Source organism: Globicephala melas, chromosome 4, assembly GCF_963455315.2.
Source record: "Globicephala melas chromosome 4, mGloMel1.2, whole genome shotgun sequence".
Taxonomy (NCBI): domain Eukaryota; kingdom Metazoa; phylum Chordata; class Mammalia; order Artiodactyla; family Delphinidae; genus Globicephala; species Globicephala melas.
The window spans coordinates 41480734-41505762 of NC_083317.1; the positions used below are offsets into that span (position 1 = coordinate 41480734).

General features: G+C 34.7%; 1 protein-coding gene across 2 annotated transcripts in view; it reads left to right on the top strand.

The window, feature by feature from the left end:
• The window catches only part of EPHA3 (EPH receptor A3), a 366230-nt gene that overhangs the window by 74253 nt on the left and 266948 nt on the right, over positions 1-25029 (top strand). For both annotated transcript variants that reach the window (XM_030860979.2, XM_030860980.2), the window contains exon 3: positions 20404-21064. In XM_030860979.2, the coding sequence (XP_030716839.2) occupies positions 20404-21064 (661 nt within the window). The remainder of the gene's footprint in view (positions 1-20403; positions 21065-25029) is intronic.

The following is a 25029-nucleotide window of genomic DNA, read 5'->3' on the forward strand; positions in this document are numbered from 1 at the left end:
GAAGATCACCTTCTTGTCAATCAGTCAATTTTAAAGCATATAAAAACCTTTCTTGTTCCCAAGAAAGACCCTTTTCTCCCTCTCTCCATCTCTCTCTGTCCCTCCCGCCCTTCCTTCCTTCCTTCCTTCCTTCCTTCCTTCCTTCCTTCCTTCCGAGGGGCATATTTCTAGAAATGAAAACCTAAATCACAATATTACATTTTTGATTAGTACAGTTAGTGGCTCTATCTTCCTTTCATGTAAACCTCTCTTGGTAGAATCTCACTGTATTATCATGAGATACTAAACTATCTTGACACTAGACTGTGACTTCCTCAAGGACTTAATAACCTTTACCTTGTCTGAGAGGCCCAGGGACCTGTCTAAATACCTCTGTTCACCCGTATAATGGTGTAAGCATTCCCTATCAATAAATGCCCCCCCGTTTAATAAAATGTAGACCAGATGGTAAGCTTACAACTCACCTACAGCTTAGTTTACATTTTTTTCTTAAAAAAAGGTTTTTTTATTATTATTTCAAAAGAAAAACTGCTTAAACTCATTTTCCACTGTCACAAATTCAATTATATGAAATAAGAACAAGTCAAACTTCACACTGAGAAGTATTTTCTGATATTTTGTTAGCTGTGCTTATGTAGTACTGCCAATTATATTTATTAGCCCTAAATATTAAACAGCTGGCAGAATTCCATTGTATATAAATAAGACATTTGAGACCTGGACAAGTGCCATTTTGAATACAGCCAGCTGGTGCTTTTTACAGTTTTATTCAGCCTGGCAGTACTGATTCCACAGTGCACTCAGTGTTTAGGTAAATGACAATAGAAAAACAGGTTGTGAAGAGAGAATTACGTAGAAGATTCCATTGTGTAGAAATATACCATTTCAAAGACCTGTTAAACCAAGGAAGTTATACTTTATGCACCTGTTTGTTGAATTTGTTTACATTTTTTTTGTCACCTAGGCTATGTTTTTAATCTTTAATTTTCTATGTGCCCATTTTGTAGAGCTCTGAGTAATGTCATGCAAAATGATTGCTGCTTTATTTTTTCCTCTTTCAATAATATTAAATTTTTTCCAGATTTATTTATTTATTTATTTTTGCGGTATGCGGGCCTCTCACTGTTGTGGTCTCTCCCGTTGCGGAGCACAGGCTCCGGACGCGCAGGCTCAGCGGCCATGGCTCACGGGCCCAGCTGCTCCGCGGCATGTGGAAACTTCCCGGACTGGGGCACGAACCCGTGTACCCTGCGTCGGCAGGCGGACTCTCAACCACTGCGCCACCAGGGAAGCCCTCCAGATTTATATTAATCATGAAAGTGTATTGAACTTAACAGTAGTGTACAGTTTAGATTCTCACTTCATGTGTTGAATTTATTCTTTTGAGGTACTACAGACTTTAATTTTTTTTCACCAATATTTCCATGTGAATGCCTTACCTTTGTTGAGTTACTATATAGAGGTCATTTATTATGTTATTACATCAAATTAGTGTTTTAAATATGTAAATATATAATATTACATTGAATAAGATATGCAGATAAATATTGATAAAGTTACTTGAACATTCATGAATATAGTGAATATAAAGTAATGATAAATTAAATGATGAATTTGGACTTAGTACAATGCTAAAAATATTTCCTTGTTTTGATTGACTGTGTATATTCTTAGAATTAATTGGTAACGATCATAGACAATATTGATTGATATGTATCATGTGTGTGCATTTGTGTGTGTATGAAAAGCCTAAATTAAGTAGCAGCCTTGTCACTGTAGGCACTTATATGAAATAATTGGCCATGACATAGCTCTGTGGCATCACTTAAAGGATTGGTTTGAGGAATGCAATATAGGAACTCTCTTGACTTGTTAGAAAATAAATCTATTACATATTAATAAACACAAAAATTCTCTTAGCAACTCACTCTGTTTCTTTGACAATTATATTTTAAATCATATAGGAAGTATATCCAAAGTAAAAACAAGCAATCTGAAGAAATACACAATTTTAATGGTCAATATAAAACAGCTTACTTTATTCTAATAATATAAAAGAAGATGATCTAATGTGTAGCATTTTGTTTTCATTTGTTTTGTGATTTAATTATTTAAATTATAAAAAGAAATGGATTCATTCTTTTTCATAGTTACCCCTTTAGTACTCACAAATAATACTTCCTTAATAAAATGTTGTTGAATAAACACATAGATGAAGCACATCCAGACTGGAATAAGCCAGCTAACATCTCATTTTATAATGGGCTCACCAGTGACATCCATGTTACTAAATGCAGTGGCTCAGTTCGCACCCTCAACTTACTTTCTCATGTGGCAGGAAAGTTTGACAAAGCTTATCATTAATTATCTTCTTGTTCTAGAAACTTTTTCTTCATTTGGTGTTGGAGCATAATTTTTATAGTTCTCTTGCTTTACTCGTCACTTTTGTTTTGGCTCTTTTGCTAGATTCTCCCAGGATTCTTGATTTCTAATAAATGAAGAACCCTAGACCTCACTCTTCAAATCTCTTCTCTCCATGGTTATTTCCTAGTCAATCTGACCATCTGTATATTGACACATCACATCTCTGTCTTCATTGTGCTTCTGAATTCCAGACTCACAAGGACACAGGCTTGATGCCATCTTTGCTTGTATGTCTAGTAGGCATTTGTAACCAATATATCCCAAATACCTTCATATTCCTCCTGCAGACCTGCTCGTCCTACAGTTAATCTTCTCATCTTGGTAAATAGTTTCCTTCCTCACATCACTCAGACCTCTGCTCATAACAGTGTATCAGCATAGTGGTTCTTGACCACTGTATCACTTTACCCTCTTTGATTTTTCGTTATTTGGTCTCTTTCTTCCCCTAGAAAATAAGTTCCACGGAACGTGGGGCTTTGCTGTTTGTTTGGGTTTTTTTTTCCCCTACTGGCTCTATACCCAGTTTTGAATAGTGTCTGGTTCATAATAGGCCCTCAATAAATACTTTTGAATGGATTGAATGTAAGACTGTAATAACATGTTTCTTTCATGTTCTACCTAGACCAGATGCTTGTGTCTGGAGTATAGTGGTTAAGTGGATTCCTATCTCCTTAGAAAATGTATATGAAAATTTCTGAAGGGAATAAATTTGAGTCTTTCTCAAGAGTATAAAGAGGACTAAACAAAAATGATTGATCCTACATTATGAATTGAGAAGTATACCATAGACTATAATGGATATAATGTGAGATTGCCATTAATGTCTAAACTTTTATTGTATTAGTATTAATACCCAATTTTTCATTCCAAGTATAGTATTGAAAACTATACTAATAAAGTTAGCTCTATTCTGAATCATGTATCTCTTCTTGAAAAGTAATGGTTTTCAGAGATATTTCTTTGAGTTGTTCATTGCCGCATATCAACCTGCCCTGACACAATTGCTTTTATTCCAAAAAAGAACCCTTGCTTTAATTTGCAATATTTTTTCCGCATCAGCTGCTCTTTTTAAAATATCACTGTAATTACTCTATTTTTAACAAGGAAATTAAAAAGAAGACATTAATTTTGTTCAATATGTTCTGCAATTTATTATTAACTTATGTCTTCCTTTGTGTGATAGCCCTGTTATTTTCTACCCAGATATAAGAACGGAAAACAAATTTTAAACTCAGCTCCTTTTATTTGGAAGCATAATTTCAACTTTAGGTCTTAGCTGAAAACAGGTCTCTCATTGTGCAGAAACTTGGACTCTAAGATACTTCCTGTGTGACACCATTAAACATCCTCCATCTGTAGCCATTCAAGGTTTTGCTGCTTAACTGTTTCATGACTACTTAACCTAAAGGCTCTACATGCTTCTTCGCTATATTTTATATATTTTATGGAAATCAGGATGCACTTTCCTTTACTTATCTTTGTAACCCTTGCTAGAAAATGCTGATAAATAATTTTTGTAGGCTGGTTCAATTATAATAAAAGGTCTTACATTCTTTTTCTAATTCTCTTTGAAATTCTGTTTGTCAAGCACATGTATGAAAATATTTGAACCAGGAATTTCAGAAAACAATGTAATAAATCAACCAATTAACTAAGCACCAAAAATGTAACCTTTATTTGAATATTAAATTTTAAAAATTTGCATAAATTTTATTACATGGTGTATCCTTTGCTAGGGCTGCCATAACGAAGTACCACAGACTGGGTGGCTTAAGCAACAAAAATTTATTTTCTTCTAGGCTAGAAGTCCAAGATCAAAGTGTCAGAGGGTTGCTTCTTTTCAGGGCCATGAGGGAAGGATATGTTCCAGGCCTTTCTCCCTGGCTTATACGTGGCTCTCTTCTCCCTGTGTCTTCACATAGTTTTTTCTCTGTACCTGTCTGTGTCCAAATAGCCTCTTCTTATAAGGCACCCAGTCATGTTGGATCAGGGTTCACCCTAACAACCTAATTTTAGTTTAATTCTCTTTAAAGACTTTATCTCCAAATATGGTTAAATCCTGAACTACTTGGGGTTAGGAATTGAACATATGAATTTAGGAAGGAACACAATTCAGCCCTAACACATGGTTAAATGCTTTCCTGTTTCATTTTGGTTTTATGATTGGAAAAATTAAAATATAATGTTCCTCCTTCATTGGTTGAGCAAATATTTATTGTATGACCCCAGTTAGAGATTATGACAGATTAGGAGACAACAGTGTTTAAGAAAAATTAAAGGGAATTTCTTCAGACCATTAATATGCTCTCTAGCTTACCATGGCTCCCTTGAGAACCCATCATGCCCAACCAGCTTTATACTTTATACCATCTTCTGCAAGTATATGAATTTTTAAGCACTCTGCTAGATTCTTTAGCTGCACAAAATTTGTACTCTTAAAGGTGACATAAATTTACCTTCAGGGAAAATGTAACCTCTTTGGAGAAAAATGCTTAAGCAAATCAGTGCTGCAGTAAGAGGTAACATATGCAATAGTGGAATTATTTAGGAAGTGATGGAAAATGTACAGCTGAGGAACAAGGGACTCAGGCTTAGCCAGGAGGGAAGAAATCTTAACAGACCAGGTGCCATATAATTGGGACTTAAAGATCAAAGAGTAGCTCACTGTGTAGGCACTGGGAAGCAGCAGAGCAGGGAAAAGAGGAATTCTGATTTTTATATGATTGTAAGAGTGACACATAAGTGTCTTTTGGAATGAAACCCCCCAAATAAATATAATAATAATAAACACTAGAAGGAAAAGTAAAATAAGCAAAACTAAATCAATGGAGAAGTGTGATTAAGAGTACCATCTGGGGGATTCCCTGGTGGCGCAGTGGTTGAGAGTCCGCCTGCCGATGCAGGGGACGTGGGTTCGTGCCCCGGTCTGGGAGGATCCCACATGCCGCGGAGCGGCTGGGCCCGTGGGCCATGGCCGCTGAGTCTGCGCGTCTGGAGCCTGTGCTCTGCAACGGGAGAGGCCACAGCAGTAAGAGGCCCGCGTACCGCAAAAAAAAAAAAGAGTACCATCTGTGAGTTAGAGTGCCTAAGTTCAAATCTTCTCTCTCACCTCCTGGAGTGTGTTGACAGGATCATACTTAATATTATGTTAGCTTAGTGTCCTTATTTATTGGAAGAAGATATTAGTAATCTTTTACCCTATAGGTTAGTTATGAGAATTAGATTCTACATGTCAAATCTTAGAAAATTGTCTTCTCAGTAGAAAATAGTCAGTGCATGATTATGTTGGGGACTAGGCAAGCCTGATGAAAGAACACCAAAATCCAAGAGGAGAATCCTAGGCATTTTATTCTAAGAATCACATTACACTATACAGTGTTCATTAACTTAGATTCAACCATCGATAATACTATTGAATGATTGCTATCTTGAAAATGATGTATTCTGGACCTTCTTGGGTCCGGATTTACAGGAATAAAGGGTTAATTGTCTTCAAAACAACATGACTAAGATTTTAAAACAGTAAACCTATGATAATGAATACAAGTAAGGGTAAAATATACTATATATAAAATCACAACCATATATACACTTTTTATATATATATATGCTATATATATCATATATATTATAAAGTGGTATATATTATATATTATACATATTATATATGTATAATAAAGTAGAAATAAATGCTAAATGGTATTTATAACAACCTAAATGGTTGTGGGATTTAGGAATTACTTTTCCATTAACCAGAGTATAAAATTGACTAGGACATCCCACCAGAATATTTTCTTTCCAGTGTACTTATACAAATCTGTAGTTAATATTGGTTTTCTTCAATATAGTACTATAATCCTCCTTAATTCCCCAGAGTTGACTTGGGTTCCATATTTTGAAGAGGATCACAATATAGAAAACAAACTAGTACATGTTATCATTTGGGGTGCCATATAGCTCTAGATGATGAAGGATTCTGGAGTCATGTAATATTAGGAAAATAATACTAGGAGCCATCCTGCTGCTAACCCAGCACAAACAACTGCTTTGAAATATACCAGCATTAGCCACATTTGATCAGGAAAGCAGAAGCTGATCATTAGTTTTAAAATTAGAAGCAGAATTTAGAAAATTATTTTCTACTAAATGTATGTTGACACATCTGTTACTTATATCTAAACTTTGGATTTATCTTTGAATATTCTCTGAAATATTGTGTAGTTGAACTATTTTAGTTGAACTAAAATTTATTTGGATAGTAAATAGAGATATAATAACAAAGTTGTAGTTTATATTACTATAATATTTGAAATCACAAAATAAAATATTTTGTTGAGCACCTTCTCTTTATGTAGAACATTTATAAGATATGGGAACGTTTGAGATACCATAAATAAGTAAATGGTCAAACTGTGAACAAAGAAAACAAGAACTCCATAACTTACGTAGTTGGCTATTATTTTTGGATTCAAAATTTTTTTTAAGTTCAGAATGGCTCTCAAGATAATTAATAACTGTTTTCCCAGTTGATAGTGGCCTTGGTATTACTGTGGTAATAATTATTATAATTTCATAAATGTATTTTGCACAATTTAATTTGTCATTAGAAAAATTTCCTCGATCATTTTATATTGGATCAATTGCTTTGTAATATTTTGCTATACAAAATAATGTTCTGAATACACACCACTTAGCTTTATAAGTTTATTCCACTGTGTTTATTTGCTATCTAAATATTAGATAAATAATATTGAACCATTTTTCCATTCTCAAAATGTCTAAATTTTTATTCACCCCTAATATTTTATTAAATCCCGTGTGTTACACTTATTTCTAATCCTGGACATGTGATTATTTAAAATCCCAATTTATTTCATTGTTTTTGCTTCTAATCACATTCACCTTGGGCTATGAAACAGAATATACTATGTTGTAGAATATTTGTAATCATATGATAATTTTCACAGTGGAATGTTTATCACTTTTGATTTGTTTACAGTTGTCTTTAAGTCAGGATTGAAATAAGGTTAAGTCCATTCTCAAATATTCTCCCAGAAAGGTAGCTTTTCTTTAAAAAATACTAATATTTCAGAACATGTTAAAACATACTATAAAGGAGATAAATTAATGGGCTTATAAAATGAAGTTTTAATAAGGCGGTAACTTTCATCTAAAAATATAGCAGTGCAAAATATAGCAATGCATGTCCTTGCGTTTGTTTCAAACCCATCACTCTTTGCCCATAACTGAGGGAAACTTTTAGTTAAAATTTCCTATAGATAACTAGTGGATCAGAACTCTACCAAAACTGACGTTAAAACTAGTCCTTTCTGTCTTGCAGAGGTAGTATGGTATATTGGTACTAATGCAGGACTGAGAATAAGACCTGGATCTTGTTTGGTCTAAGTTGAACCCTTACTAGCATTGTGACATTGGACACTTTTATGTCTCTCCAGAGGTCAGTTTCTTCATCTGTGAAGAAAGTCTCTAGGTCCCTGTATGTGGTAAAATGCATTATGCAGGCTTTTTCTCTGGAGAATCACTGAGTCTCTTCTGTTCAATAATAAATTTTTTTTTAAAACTACAATTACTGCCTCAACCTATTCTCTGCCATACCCTCTTTAGTTCCAGAAAGTTTTAGACAAACCTCTGCTACCTTAAAAAAAATCTTTGTAAGTCACCTGTATCCTTCTGCTAACCAGTTCATTCTTTTCAGACCATATGCTGTTTACTCTATTCTTCGTATTAAATACAGAGTTCTTGAAATTCTCTCCCGTCTTGTATCTTTGACTTGTTTTCTTCTTGTTCTACTCCTACCTCTGTAAATGCTCCTTTTCTAGCAGTAGTTACTATACTTAACTTGAAAAATATTTTTGATATGGGGAACATTTCAATATGAATGCTTTGAAAGAGCAATTTTTATATTTCCATTTCTTTCATCAGCTCATCTTTCTCTTCCTAGTCTCTAAACATAAGCATTTCAAAATTAAGTTTCTAAAATTCCTTTTGTCTTATGTATTTTAAAAATCAGCTTAATCATTTCCAAAGCTTTAATTATGCAACTCCAAAATCTGAATTTCCACTCTTAGACCCTTTTTTTCTTCTGACTTCTGGGTGACCTTTCCAACTTTTAAAAACATCTTTGTCTGTGTTTCTCTTTGACACGTCGGGCTCAGGTTATATTAAACAAAACTGTTGCTCTTCCTCACATAACTTCTTCCACCTATATTGCTGCCTCTCTCTGCTAATGACATTCATTTTCAAGTCACCAAGACAGATTAGTGGAAAATAGGAAAGGCTTTGTAATGGAAGAGCTTTGGGTTTGAAACCAAGCTTCACTTTTTACAGTGTGATTTGAGGTGAGGGGTTGGGTCTCTTCCTAAGCTTCATTTGTCTCTTCTGTAGAATTAATTGATAATAGTACCTGCCGCACAGGGGTTTTGCAAGGATAAAATGATGCATTGCTGGGAAAGCCCATTGCTGTAATGGCCTCACAAAATGGTCAATATGATTATCAAATGTTAACTCAGAGTCATTATCACATTTTCATTTTTTTCAAAGCAAATATCCATCAATTGCCAAGTCTGAGTTTTACCTCTGAACTACTATTTGCACTCAAAACTTAACCCATTCATTTACTCATTCAATAAATGGAATACGTGGAACCGTGTTGGGTGCTGGGAATCAATAATGAACAAAATGGACAAGCTCTCATCACCCCTCCCTTGGTTAACTACAATATCTCTAATTCATCTCCTTCCATTCCTCCTCCAACCCATCCTTAATACTCTTGTCAAAGTAATGTCCTAGGGCTTCCCTGTTGGTGCAGTGGTTGAGAATCCGCCTGCCGATGCAGGGGACACAAGTTCGTGCCCCGGTCCGGGAAGATCCCACATGCCGCGGAACGGCTGGGCCCGTGAGCCATGGCCGCTGGGCCTGCGCGTCCAGAGCCCATGCTGCGCAATGGGAGAGGCCACAACAGTGACAGGCCTGTGTACCACACACACACACACACACACAAAATAATGTCCTAAATCTGATCTTTGAATCTCTTGAGTGATGAGGAAAACCTCAATTACATTGCAAACTATCCACGTGATCATCGTCCACTCCTCTAATTTTCTGCTGTTCTCTTCATAGCAACCAGAGTGATCCCGTGAAAAGGTGGGTCTTCTCAGTCCTCTGCTCAGATCCTAGGATTGGACCTAAACTCCTCCAACTCTTCTCCTCCCTCCCTCTGTCCTGACCATACTCTTTTTCTTCTTTCTTCCTAGGACATTCCAGATACACTCCACTCCTTATGGCTTTTTATGCCAGACACACTCCTCAGGGCTTTTTACTTCTATTTCCTTTGCCTTGAATGCTCTTTCCTGATGTACCCATTCTCCTTTAGTCAAATATCACCTGCCCAGTGAAGTCTTTCTCTGTCATGAACCATCCTTTCAGGCCTTTAATTAAACCACACCTCTGGTGAGGTCTTTGTGGGCCATTCTTTTAAAATACCACTATATAAGAAGACATAAGTTTTATATCTTCACATGTTTTTAGTCTGTCTGTCCCTGTAGAATGTAAGCTCCCTGAAGAGAGAGATTTCCGACCATTTGTTCACTGCTGTAATTCCAGCACCTAATAGAATCTCTAGCACATAACAAGTTCTGATAAACACGTGTCAAATTAATCAAGGAAAGACTAGCTTCATCTTTCACTTTAGCAGCTTCATAATCCCCAAACTCAGTTGGTATTTTTGTGTTTTTATGCCTTTACGTATTGCTTCCTCTGCCTGGAATGTGTTATTTTTCCTCTTTCTCCGTCATCACCCAATCTCACTAGTCAAAATTCCACTTGTGTTTAAGTTTCTTGCCTATATGCCACCTCCTGGCTGCTGTTCTTTCTCTGGTCTCACATTGGCTGTTGCCACTCTTTGATGGTGTATGTCGCAGTCTCCACCCTTCTCTGATATCCTGCACCCAATCTATCAGATCAAGTCCTTCGGATCTACTACCAAAAGAGTTTCAGAATCTGTTCTCCCCACCTTTACCAATAATATCCTATCCTCTGTCATTTGAACTATTATAATAACCTCCTAATGATCTCACATCATAGGTCTTTGTTCTTTACAGTTTGTTTTTCACACATCAGCCCTTGACCATTTAAATACATGAATCAGATCATGTCACCCCTCTGGCCAAACCCTTTACTGAATACCCCTTTGCCTGAAAATAAAATCCAAAGTCCCTCACATGGCCAACAAGGACCTAAATGCTCTTATACTCAACTTCCTTTCTGACCTAATGTTTCATCACTTCACTACTGGATCACTCTGTTTCAGCCACAGTGGCCTTCTTGCTATGCCTTGATTACAACACCACCCTCAATCTCACAGCCAATGGGCTTTCTGTTCTCTCAGTCTGGGATGCTATACCCACAGATATTCTCTAGGCCTGGTTACTCACTTCATCCAAGTGGCTGCAAAAATGAGAACTTAGCCCTGGCTACCCTATTTGAAATGTCATTTCATCAACCCACCTATGGTCTTCTATCCCCTTAGCCTGTTTTCACATTTGTTTTTCTTTATAATGATTATCATCACCTCACCTTTCACGTGTGTGTGTGTGTGTGTGTGCGTGTGCGTGTGTGTGTGTGTGTGTGTGTGTGTGTGTTTACTCTTTGTTTTCTTTTAAGGAGAACATAAGCTCAATGAAAACACTAGTGGTTTGTTGTTTTTTTTTTTTTTGCGGTAAGCAGGCCTCTCACTGTTGTGGCCTCTCTCCCGCTGCGGAGCACAGGCTCAGCGGCCATGGCTCACGGGCCTAGCTGCTCCGCAGCATGTGGGATCTTCCCGGACCGGGGCACGAACACGTGTCCCCTGCATCGGTAGGCGGACTCTCAACCACTACGCCACCAGGGAAGCCCAACACTAGTGGTTTTATTGTTATTTTTTCCATGGAGAAGGAGGTACCCAGGGCATAGAAGGGTGCCAGGCTCACAGTGGATTTCTGTTAATGAACGAATGACAGTCTAACATTAGGCTTACACTAACATATTTCCATTCTTATAATTAAGATTTTTCAAGGTCAGGAAACCATGACTTCTGCACCTTTATCATAATGGTAGCACCAGAAAACAATTTTGTAACATGTAAGTGCTTAATAAATATTTGTTTTACTTAGGAGGTAACAATTATGTAAGCACTTGTTAACTACCAATATAATCCACTAAGCAACTGAGCAATACTCTAAGGAAGGTACTATTATCATCGCCATTTAGACATGACATAACTGAAACTTAACACAGTGACCAGTATGAAGTAAAAACGTAATAATAAATATTTTTATTTTATTAAAACATATGTCCATTAATATGTTATACAGATAGATCATATACTTTTTATTTTAAAAAGAATAGTGAAAGGAATTGAAGTCAAATGTCTAATAAAGTTATAGAACTATAGTACCTAGTAAAGTGCGGAATAACATTGGCAAAACTTTACTCCACATAGAATAGCAAATTTATCATAGATAAAAGACAGAAGGCTCATTTATAATATAAATATGAGGCAGTCTAATAGTCAACTTTTGTCATTAATTATATTTATTGAATTTCAAAACAGTAAAATAAATTGCATTTGTCAGAAACTGTGGTGACCTTAAATAAATTTGAAGAATCTCTAGACTAGTGAAGTAAGAATAGGAAATAGAAATATCTTGAATTTAAAATACATTCCTATTACTTTATAAGGAAAAAAATCCATATATTCCAATGACATTTTTTGTTATCTTTAGCAGAATAATAACATTTGTGTACTGCTTCCCAGGTGCTGCACACTGTTACAGATGTTTAAAATGCATGATCTACTTTTGTTAACAACATCTCTAAAAAGAGTTTACTATGATGTTTCCCATCTTACAGTTGTGTAAATTAAATCATAGTCTATTATTAAACCTCCTATTAAGGAGCAGAGCTAGGCTTCAAACCTAGTGTCTGTTTGTCTCTAGAGCTTAGACCCTTATCTGGGCTCCCTAAGATACTCAATGGATAAATGATTAAAAAATGTTCCAATGAAACAGGGTTGCCACACTTCTGGGAAGAACAGCCAAAGATGTCGCTGCAGCTTTAAAATTGTTGCTGTAAAGCAGCTTACACCTCAGAAAAATGCTTTCAGGAATTACACTTATCGTGTTAAAAAATAAACTGAGTTATCTGAAGATCTGTAAAACTTAGCATATGTTCCACAGTGACATGAGTTAATTTCATTTCCATCACTGTGAGTGCTCCACAGGTATATAATAAATTGCTATGAATTACTGTGTCTGTGACCCATTATCATAGCAGGAAATTACATGAATCTCACAACTGGTATGAAATGTACTGCTGTCAATGCTATGCATTAATTTCTAAGTAGTTGGCCATTTGTAATAATTCTGTAAATGTCCATTTTAGCACAGTTTTCAGTCTAGACAAGTTAAGCCAATGTGCGTGGAATTTTCCCCCATATTTTCAAGCAGTTATACTGAATTCTAAAATTACCTTTTTATTGGGCAATTTCATATTAAATATTTTTCCAAGAATTGGAAACATGATAGTCTCATTGTTTTACTCCCTAATATTTAAGGGAAATTTATTCTCTGAAAAGTGAAGTTATTTGGCTGTATATGAACAGAAAGAGTGAAAAACATTCCGATAAATTATAAATGATTTTCCCCAACTTTTATAGAATAGATAAATGGTTTACTAATGATTTTTAAACTATTTTAGCCTGCTCTTTATGGAGGTAATTTTCAGATAATGGTATATGTACTTCATGGTTATAGTTCTAAACATAACATTTTTGCAATTATGTTTCTTTTACATTATAAATAGAAATATTTCACCATTAAAATCAAACCTCTATAGTGCAAAGTATACTTTTCCTATCTTTCCTTTACACTGGCATTTTTCCCTTCAGGAAAGGTAAATTTAAATAGCAGGTTTAATTGAAAACTTTCGACAACAGTGAATTTAGATATGGTTTCCCCATATGTTTTATATTTTAGTGTATCTTTTGCAAGTTAATTCCTCTGGCTAGAAATTCACTTTTTGGTAGATCTTTAAGCATTTCGCATAATTTTGGAAAGTTTTTCATTGCCACCCACCATCTATCAAACTTTAAGATCCTTTTTCTTCATCTTTCAAGAAATTTTCACCATATATTCCAAAAATCTTTATCATAAATTTGTTAACACACAGTTTGTAGAAATTCATTTCCTTCTTCTTTTTTTAATTATTACAAAATACTTGTAAACATGATATGTGTCTTTTATTTACTTGGTTAAGGCCACTCTGTGACACATAACTATCCAGAGTATTGATTTTTAAAACTCAATGCCTTCTGTACCCCAAAGCATACTTCTGTGCTTTGTTAGTTATATAAGTTTAATATTTGGCACATCACATGATATTTAATTTTAGTCTCTATAAGTTATTCGGGTTTAAGCACAGGGCTAAATATTTGGGAGGGAATGATAAGCCAAACCAGAGACCATACAGGGGAGAAAGGATAATGAACAAAGAAATAAATGAAAATGTCTTCAAAAAATAAAAATGGATATAATAATGATTATAACATAAAGACAGTATGTTCCTTAAGGACAGGTACCATTCCTATCTCCTTCATTACTACATTATCAATATCGAGCTTGGCACATAGTAGTTACTCAATAAATATTAATTAAATATTCTTCAAATCATATATATAGGATCTAATGAGAACACTATTTCATAAAAGAAAAATTAAAGAAACATTTATTTACATACATGTACCCTTGAATTTTTTTTTCTGTTGCTGCCTGCAATCTTTCAGTACAAACAGGGATCTTTCTGAAATATGTTTTAGTAGTCAAAAACATAATATAATGAGCTGTGTTACTCTCTGCACATGTAGCCATATCCTATATAAATTCATAAGAAAAAATATATCCCTTTATAATCTTTTGGGAAATATTCACTGTTCATTCACTCAACAGAGGTCATCTTCTTCAGGCTTCTCTTCTGGATCTCTGCAGTGGTCTTTCTAAAGCCCCTCCTTTGCCTTCTCTTTGGAGAACCAACTCCCAGTCCGGAGTAAACCATGTGCCTCTTTTCAGTAGTTTCTCACGGTAGCAAATGAAATAAACACATATCAGCTGATATTCTCAAATTGGCCCAGGCCTTTATTTTCTAAGTAACTGCTCACATCCCTGCTGCTCAATGCCCTACATTCCAGCCTAAGTAGAACCCAGTTCCTTAAACAGGTTCTGTCCTCACATGTCTTCCTGTTGGCTCACACTATCTCTTTCAGTGTGTCCCCATATTTCTACCTGTAGAAGTTCTAGTCATCCTACCTTTCCATTTCTTCTTTAATGCTTTCCTGGAACCTCCTTCCAGCAGTACTCCTTCCTTTCCCCACAGCTCCTTGCAACACCTCAAGTAGACAGCATATCATCATCTGCCTTCAGTGATACTTATACCTCTCCCTCCAGCATCAACTCCTGAATAGCAAAAGTCACATTTTACTTATCTTTACTATCCACAGTTTTTAACTTGGGCTTTGCATATAGAAATATTTAATAAATGCATGTGGAATCAAATAACACTGCTATTATAGAGGCATCTTAAAAATCACAGATCATTACAGAAATCACAGTAGGAGACTACCAAATTACAGCAAACTCTAAAAATTGTAGCATGTCTAAAACCAGTTGTCTTATATTTATACCAGGAGAAATATGTGATTGGAGGTAACCCTCCCACACACACTGTTTACATATTTCTGTAATGCACACGTTTTGCATTTACCACCAGATGCAAAATAGAAGACCACTATGATTAGATTTATGTTGTTTATTATAATAATATCTTACAAATCTTTGTGGGAGGTGGAGGATGAGGTTATTCAGGTGAGCGTCTACATTAGGCACATCTGGGCCTTGGCAAATCTGGAATCAAAAAACAGATGGGATGAGGGCTGAGCAAAAGGTCCTTCTACAGAGACAGAGGCAGGGCTATCTGTAAACTTTAGACATAGTTTCTGGGGAGATTCAGAAGTCTTGCAAGCTGATAGTGGAGTATGCTCTCAGGTCAAGTTGAGGTCAAAAGTTGGCCAAGGGACATAGAACATTGGTTCCCAACCTTAGGGAATCACCTAGGCACATTCTAATCACCTAGGCAGTGTAAAAGGAAATAGCTTGAATAGGCACCTATGAAGCAGTATTTTAAAAAAGCTCTCTGGCTAATGCTTAGCCAAAAATAAGAACCTTTGAGGTAAGGAAATTAGACAGACTGTACTCAGAAATATGGGATATTTGTCCACAGGTGCAAAGATGTGGCAACAGCCCTGAGATCTCAATACAGTACCACTAAATCAATCCCAGCTGGTAGGAGCATAACTAAAATTAAAGCCCTAGAAATGGTGAAGCTGAGGATGCCCTAGTTCTTGTCTCCGTCTAGGGGTTTTAGGAACTGAGAAGTACTAAGACTGAACATGGAAGCTTTGTGAGTATGAGGTGCTGGGTAAAGACAGAGAATCCAAGGTAGGGGCTGGTGGGGTCCCAAGGACCCCCACATGCTCAAGCTTTCAGAAGACACTTCCTTGAATAGCCTGTGTCTTGTTCTAACTACAGAATGTACCAGAATGTACCTAATATCTGAACAGAGATCATACATTTTCCTGGTCCTAACTCTTTCTCTCCCTCTCCGAAACCCTGTGTTGGCTTTCCTCAATAATAAGCTCTGGTCCTTTCACTAGTTTCCTAGTTTTCCAGCTCTTTTCAGTATACTTTACCCAAACTAGAACATTGTCCTCTCTATTTTCCACTAGATACTTCTAATACTATTATCACATTTATGCTAAATACTTATGAGTTAAAGATGGGTGGGAGAATGGATAGTAGTCGTTATTATTAAGATTACTGGACATACCATCTGAGGCATGTACCTTCTACGCCTTTTTATCTTTAGACTCTGGCCTGCCTCTTGTTACTGATGCTAGATTTTCAATATCAAATTCCCATCTTCTCTCTCCTCAATCCTCTGGTTACAAATGTATTCCTCTGATTTGACCCCAAATCATCATCAACTGCAACAAAACTCCCCAAACCCCAAAATTCTATTTTTCATTTGTCTCGACAGTTTTATTTTACTCTACCTTTTAACGTGATACTATTACAAATGTGTGTGTGTGTGTGTGTACTTTTGAGACTTATGGGCTAAGAAAAACTATTTATGAATAAATGGAAATATAATGATTTTTGTAGATATATCTGTGCCTGACACTTGACAGTAACATCCTTCCTGTAAGTGATTATGCATTGCCATGCTTAAAATTCTGATGCATGGTAAATGTCCAAATATTTCTAAGATGAACACTGCATTTCAAAATATCTATGATGTGTACAAAGAGAAAGAAACATAGGAGTAAAAACATGAGTGGAGAAGGAATAACATGAACCAATTTAGTATCACTTATAATTATTGAGCACAAGATTAGTCATCATTAGCACTTTGTAAAGTGCAGAACTATGTGCTTCTTATTAACCACTGAATTACAAATGTAATATTGCAAACATAAGAATATTGGTTATCATTTTCTTTTTAGTATCATCTGAAAATTTCTAAGAAACTGGTTTAAACCTTATTAGGTAAATCATGAAGTTATTTTTCTCACTTTCTTAGTATTTTTTTATGTTAGCCAATGCACTAAATGTAATGCAGGTTCTCCCTCTCTTAAAGAAAATGTACACATTTTCCTCCTTAATCCCTATTGGCAAGTAGCTAAAAATGTATCTAAGAGTAATTAATATCAACAATGAGTATAAATCTTTAATTACTATAATTGAGGTTTATCAAAATGAGAATTTTTAGGTTAAATGCCGATTAATTGTTAAAAATATGTTTTCCCTCAAAATACATGTTTGACTCAGTGACGAGGAACTGTTCTATCTAGTACATATAAATTGATTCTCCTTTACACCTTACACTGTATTTTGATGATAAGGAGGCTCACTGTGCTTATGCTACAGGGAATAGATTTCAGAATGACCCTTCTAGGGAAAAGAGATCTGGACATGTGGTTTTCTTATAGTTGTATGATCTGGAAAAAGAAAAAAAAACCAACAAAGCAAGAAATTCAGCTCTGGTCTCTGTGGTCTAATGATAAAAGCTTATAGTAAGAATCTGGGAACCACGCTAAATACCAGAATTATTGATTTTGGGGAATTTGAGCTTTAGAAAGAATTTGAGTTCTTACTAGTTCTGTGTCCCCTTCTGCTGAAGACAATGTTACTGCTGCACACCCCTTGAACAGATTTTTTTTTAAGGATTAGAAAAATGAAGAGATAGATGCCTTATACCTCCCAATTCTATATGTCACCAATTCTTTGTCGCCCATTTTCATTGTCCACATTGGCCTTGGGACAATGACTATGACAGTATGTTATCTCTAATAATTTATGAACATATCCATTAGTTCTTGGAATAGGAAGATAAGGTAAATATGAGTATTCTTTAAATTTATAAAATGTAAGCATTACAACAGGAACTTTAATTAATGATTCCTGTTGTTGCATTGCTGTTGCAAAAATGCTCATTTAGGAATTTTATTTCCACTGTCTAGTCCTCCGCAAATGCTAGAGTCTGCTGTTTTTTTCAAGTGGTCTGAGATGGCAAGCCACCATCGCTTACAGGCAATATGGTCTTCATGACAAATTAATGAAGTGACAGTTGCTCTCTGCAACCTTTTCATGTGCAAAGCATGCTGTGCTGTTTGCATTATCTTCTTGCAATTTGTACCTCTGCATTCAAGGACTTGTGATAGCTTGCCAATTAGCGTGAGAGGAAAATGTTAAATACAGTGAGATCTCCATAAGTAAAATCATATTTTACATTGAATTATGAAAATCTTTACATAGTGTGATTTCTGTTTGATGTCTAGTAAAATGCTGTCCATAGCAGGAGAAACTTGCAAATGATTCATCAGTCGAAGTACAATCTCATATCTCTTCTGATAAGGAAATCTTGAACTAAAAATTTTTAAATCAGTTGGTTAATTTTTAAATAATTATGTCCATGATTTAATGTTCTATAAAATGCCCACAGAAAACATTTATTCTCTGAAGATTTTGTTAGCTCTGTGCTTTACAATGCCATTGTAGAACCAATGTGATGGGAATAGAGAAGATACAACATAATACTAACTTTTTAACATCACAGTTTTTCAGAGCTCCAACTCAGTTCACTCTGTTTATTTTTTTCTGATATTAAAGTTATACATTAATTTTGTTTTGAATGTGACTTTATTATTATAGGCACCTAAGTGTAAAATCCTCAGAACTGAGAATCTCTTGTATATTTTTCTTCTTTAAAGCTCTCCGTGTAATACATTTATAGAGTGGATGTTTGAAAATGATATATTGGTTATTATTAAAAATACAGTATGAGTATTTTCTTATATTAAGATATAGATATATCTTGTATGTTAGAGCTAGGGTTTTCTAAAATAATCAAAATTTGTTCCTTTGTTTGATCTTGGGCGTGACAATGAAGACTAGCCAATTTTGCTCCAGAAAATGAGTGCCTCTCATATTCCAGACCCTGAATGATCAAAGTTATTAAAATAAGTGCTGTTTAATTATTTGCTTTTGTTTTGCTCTTAGATTGGTAGGAGAGCTAAGGGGAATAAGGAGTTCTAAAACTGTGTTTCTCACACTGGTGGGGTCCACTAATTGCTTTTGATATTCAAACACCCTAATGTAAATAATTATTTTCTCCTCTAATGAGGTTCAAAGGCCAAATAAATGCCATATTTCTTTGCTTTTGGTTACCATCAATTTAAAAAAAATAACATTTTATCTCATTTTGTGACTTGAAGTTGTAGATTGGCATTCCTATGTGTTTTTAATAAATAGAAAAAAATGTTAATACACTTTAAATGCCATTGATTTAGTTTAAAAGTATTTAAAACTTACTCCTTATGAAAATAAGTAACTCTCTTAATGGAGAAAAATTTAGGAACCCATTTCTAATGGGCTTCAGAAGGATTTCATTTATTTATTTATTTACAAAATTAAAATATATTCTCTAAGAACTTTATATTTATTATTTTCTTGAGTTATTCCTACATATATTAAAAGAAAAAAATAATTTTTATGCATCTCCCAAAAGGTGAAGTTGTGTGCTGCATATTATAGAGGATATGAAGAGGTCTAAAATCTAACAAATGCATATGAAACAAAATTAAACTAATCTAAGCATGTATCATGAATTAAATTTATAAAAAAGGTATTTAATAAATATTATATAAAGCAGTAAGTTTCTTAAGCATGGCAGGGTTATGGGAAACATCAAGGAGAAAAGAGCACAGACCAGTGCTCTCTTTTTTTTATAGCATGAAAAAAGAAGATCCAATATTTCTTTTGAAAACAGTAAAAAATGTTCACATTGACAAGAACATAGTATGTGCACAAGTGGAACATATAATTCACTAATCTCAATTCAAACTTTTAGAAAAAATTAAATGTAGGTTGGGACCAGTTTTTGGAAAAACACAAATACCAAACTAAAGAGTGTGAAGTTATTGCATAGGTAATGGGGAGCCATAGAAGATTAGAACTCTAGTATGACATGGAAAAATATGTATTTTCCTGGTAGCAATATAGGCTAACCTGGGCATGGTATAAAGAAAGCGTAGACACAGGAGTAATAGAAACAGATGGTATAATAGTTGTAGAATCATAAGTAACACAAACAATGTGTTGCTAACTTAAAAACTTCTCAAAACCTGTCTAAGGATCAAAGACAGCACTGCTTCACTGTTCTAAAAAGTCTTGAAACTTTTTTAAGCAGTTTCTGCTCATTTATTTTGTATTTCTTGTGATTCCATTGACACCCTCATCTTATGTGCACTATTATTCATCATGCTTAACTCATTAATTCTGCCTCTCTTTTTTTCTTCTTTGATTCTTCAAGTGGGAAGAGATCAGCGGTGTTGATGAACATTACACACCCATCAGGACTTACCAGGTGTGCAATGTCATGGATCATAGTCAAAATAATTGGCTGAGGACAAACTGGGTCCCCAGGAACTCAGCTCAGAAGATCTACGTGGAGCTCAAGTTCACTCTCCGGGACTGCAATAGTATTCCATTGGTTTTGGGAACTTGCAAGGAGACTTTCAACCTATACTACATGGAGTCTGATGATGATCATGGGGTCAAATTCCGAGAACATCAGTTTACAAAGATTGACACCATTGCAGCTGATGAAAGTTTCACACAAATGGATCTTGGGGACCGTATTCTTAAACTCAACACCGAGGTTAGAGAAGTAGGTCCTGTCAACAAAAAGGGATTTTATTTGGCTTTTCAAGACGTTGGTGCTTGTGTTGCCTTAGTGTCTGTGAGAGTGTACTTCAAAAAGTGTCCGTTTACAGTGAAGAATCTGGCTATGTTTCCAGACACAGTACCCATGGATTCCCAATCCCTGGTGGAAGTTAGAGGTTCTTGTGTTAACAATTCTAAGGAAGAAGATCCTCCCAGGATGTACTGTAGTACAGAAGGTGAATGGCTTGTACCCATTGGCAAGTGCTCATGCAATGCTGGCTATGAAGAAAGAGGTTTTATGTGCCAAGGTAAGAGTCTTCTCTATTTTCCCTGCAGTGGTATTTCTTACCTGTGAATTTATGGTAGAGTAATTGAAAGAAATGAACCCAACCTAAACTCATTTGGCAGCAAAACATGCCTCAAACTGAACAGAGTCTATTTATAGACTAAATTTATCCATCCCACTTGATGTGATGATTCATAATTTGATGTAGAAATATTAGCATGTTTGATTATGTGGTGCTGGCCTACACCCCCTAGACGAACTGAAAGAAAAAGAGTCTCTGTCTCTTTTATGTAGAGGGAAGAAATATCATTGGCACTCAGCTAATCTGAGTCTAGCAGAATTAGATCCTGCATTGACTATTTACGTTTGTGCTCATCACTCTCATAGCAATAGGTAATTCATTGCTATAAAATATAATATTTTCTTCAGTGACACCTGTGCTTAAAATACGGGTTTACTTACAAAGCATTAGTGTTTAATAAAAATTATTTTATTTAAAAATCCAGGTTTGGTCCTTCAGTGTTTAACGTATAGAGGAGTAATGTAAAAATTTTTAAATTTTGATTCATGATTTGGCCCTTTTGGCTGCTCAGGAGGATATATATATATATGTGTATATATGTATACATATATATATACCACATCTTAGGTGGGAATGCATATTTGATCCTTTATATAGAATCAGAGAACCTGAACTGTGTTATCAAGTTGATTTTTATTAAAAATCTCTTTGCACTTGAAGTAAAATCAATTAAAAGATAATCTTTTCCATAGAAGATTATATCAGATGATAAGTTCCACTTAATCCCCAAATTTGTTGTTTAGCATTAGGCAAGGTTTTGTGTTTAAGGACACAGTGAAATTATTATTAAATTTTTAAATGTATAAATACACAGGAGAACTTAAGTAACTAGTTCTTGAAATCTAGTCTGTGTTAATACCTTTGTTTGCTGTTAAACTCTGTCAAAAGAATTGAGTTTGATATTCTACTTGTGGCCATTCAGTAGGACTCAAGTCCATGTGGAAGAAATGAATCTACGTTATACATAAATTGACCTTTCTAAGAATCTGAACAGAATATAGCATTTTGCTTTTGACTATAGGTAGTTTATAGAATTTCTTTTTAATGACAGCAAATGGTACACTCTAGTCTGATATTTCTCTGTGTTATTTAGATCCTTGACAAGAGCCATCATGATACTCTTACTAAGTATGGCTTTGAAAATTCTAAAATTGGAACAACATACTAGCTACTACTTGCTTATGTATATTCATGAGTGGAGAGAAGTCTCAATAGCCTTTATATTCCACTTTGAATTATATTTTATCACTATGGTATTGTTTGTGATATATTTGTGTGATTTATTTTAAATAAAATAATAAAGGCCTAGATCAGGAAGATGAAAAATTGTCCATTCCCTCCAGTTTGGTTTCTACTGATGCAGTCTCTGATGTCCACACCAAGAAAGGAATAGTGTGTCCCTGTCTCAACAATATATATCAATATATGTTGAGCTATCTCATAAAATATTCCATTGAGCAAGAAACCTAATCATTGTTTGGATGTTTGGGTTTTAAATAATTTTATATGATACTTTATATTTCATTCAAAGTTACAAGAAATAGAAAAATAAGTATCAGCAAGTAAATAGAATCATAAAAATGTTAATAAAAATAAATAAAACATACATATAATTAGCCTATATTACATGCTGTCTTGAGGACAAAATAACTAGTAGAAGAATTTAAAAAAAGAGTCACATTAAGTTGTTTTCAGAAAGTTCACAATAGATTCATAATTGCTTCTATTTTTAACCTCATTTTAATTTACTGAACCACTTCTTTAAAGTAACTATTATTCTACTCAGTGGTACCCTATGTTAAAATTACTCCTGGAGATAATATTTATGTCAAATTTTTACATCCTTGAGTCTTGTAGTTTATTATATTGAAGGACATCAATAGCACCTCCTTGATATGGTGATGCTATATTATCACAGACTTTTTCAACATTTAAAAATACTGGTTGCAGAATAAGAGATACGTATGCGTAAATAGCATAGAATTTTTTATTCTAAGAAAAAATCTTGAAGATAAACCAATAAAAAATAATTATAGTAGAATTAGAGATAGCACATGAAATGGGATATGATTGGGACTGACTTTTCAGTGATGTAACTTAAAGGTGCAGCTTGTTCTTATGGTTATATCTTGACATTTGCTGATGTTGCCAGGTGAATTTTGGCTTCCTCTCTTTTTGTAATAAGTAAAGAAAACCTTTGTGTACTCAGATTATTAGACGATGTGACAAGGTATTCTATTTCTTGCTGATTTACATGTAGTACCTAGTCTAAACCAACTTTATTTTAACAAATATTTCTTTTAATAGGTCAGTTTAGTGCATAGTCTACTGTGTCTTAAAAATCCAATACTCAACCAATTAATTCTGGCCTGGTATCTGTAATAGAGTAACCCATCATGGCTTGAGGCTTGTAATTTTGCTGTTGTCAGTGGTAGTGATGGTGTTTGTTATGCTTTCCTTTTTTAATTTTAAAAATTTGGTTGGTTTTTAATAAGCTTGTGGACTAGTCAGAATAGCTTATGACTCTCAGAAGTCATTGTTTTATCAGCAGTACTTCAATTCAGGCACACAAAAGGAATGGTAATACTTAGAAAAGATACAGGTGAAAAAGATAACTAAATAGATTTCCTGTATTTCATGAGTTCATTTTTGTTTTGTTTTGTTTCGTTTTACAAAAGGATGGAACAATACCTTGACATACACATAGAGCCAGATTTTAAACACCTCAGGATAATTTTATAACACAATGATCAGCAACGATAGGCTTACAGTTACCTAAAGCAGAGGAAAACAAGACTCATTCACTTTGTTTCAACAAATATTCAAGGAGCATCTACTTCATTCTGAGAAGTATAGTAAGAATTCAGAGATTTTTAAAAATATTCATTAAGCACTTATTGGATGCCAGACACTGGGCTGATTTGCTAAGTTATGTCCATGATTTATCTCATTTATCCTTCAAAATAACCTATAAGTACATCCTTATTATTATCTCCATTTTTAAAATGAGAAGAAAAGCTTTGATAGGTTAAATATCTTGCCTTAGGTCCCTTAGTGAGTGCTGAAGTTGCAATCTGAAACCAGGCAGTCTGATTCTAAAGGTTGCAGTTGTAACCTCAACCCACACTTCTTCCCTGTGATTCAGTCCAGTGGTGGCAGAGACCAGGAAATCCCATAGGTACATAGATTCTACTGGAGTTAGAGTACTGTGTATTGAAGGATGAGTAGGACCATAGAGAATCAGCACAAAGTTAACGAAGAATCTGTCAATATAAGGTTCATCTGTTTCAGTTTATTTATCACATCTTTCTGTTTCTAGGTTTTTAAGAAAGAATTACTAACCAAAATGTCATGGGAAGACTAAGCTTAGCCCAGGTGATGTCTAACAAAATTTGGATATGTGGATTGACAAACATCTTAGATATGCCAAAAAGTCTACCAAATTTAATTCAATATCTGTAACCATCTGTAAGTTCTATGTAATAATGTACCAGACACCAGAGAAACATAGATGAATAAGTCAGCGTATCTCCCTTCTAAGAGCTCACAATCTAGTATGAAAGACAGATAAATAAATGAATAATTTTATTGCAAGACAGACCAATAAATCTTCTACCGGGTACAAACTGCCTTGGCAAGGTAGGGGAAGGAGAGATTAATTTTGAGTATTTCAAAATTAATAGTGGAAATTGTTTATTAATAACGAGAAGTCTCTGCATTGAGAGTTTTGGACTCATCACTATTGTGCTTAGCAACTTTTGGGGTAGGGAGAAAGGGCTAACTAACTTACCCAGCTTATGCATTCCAGAAGGTGCAGTTTATAATTTGTTTATTAAATCATTATCTCAAAAGTCTCATAATGTGTAGAAGTCCCATTAAAGTTTTGCGTTCTGAGCTTGTTCCAT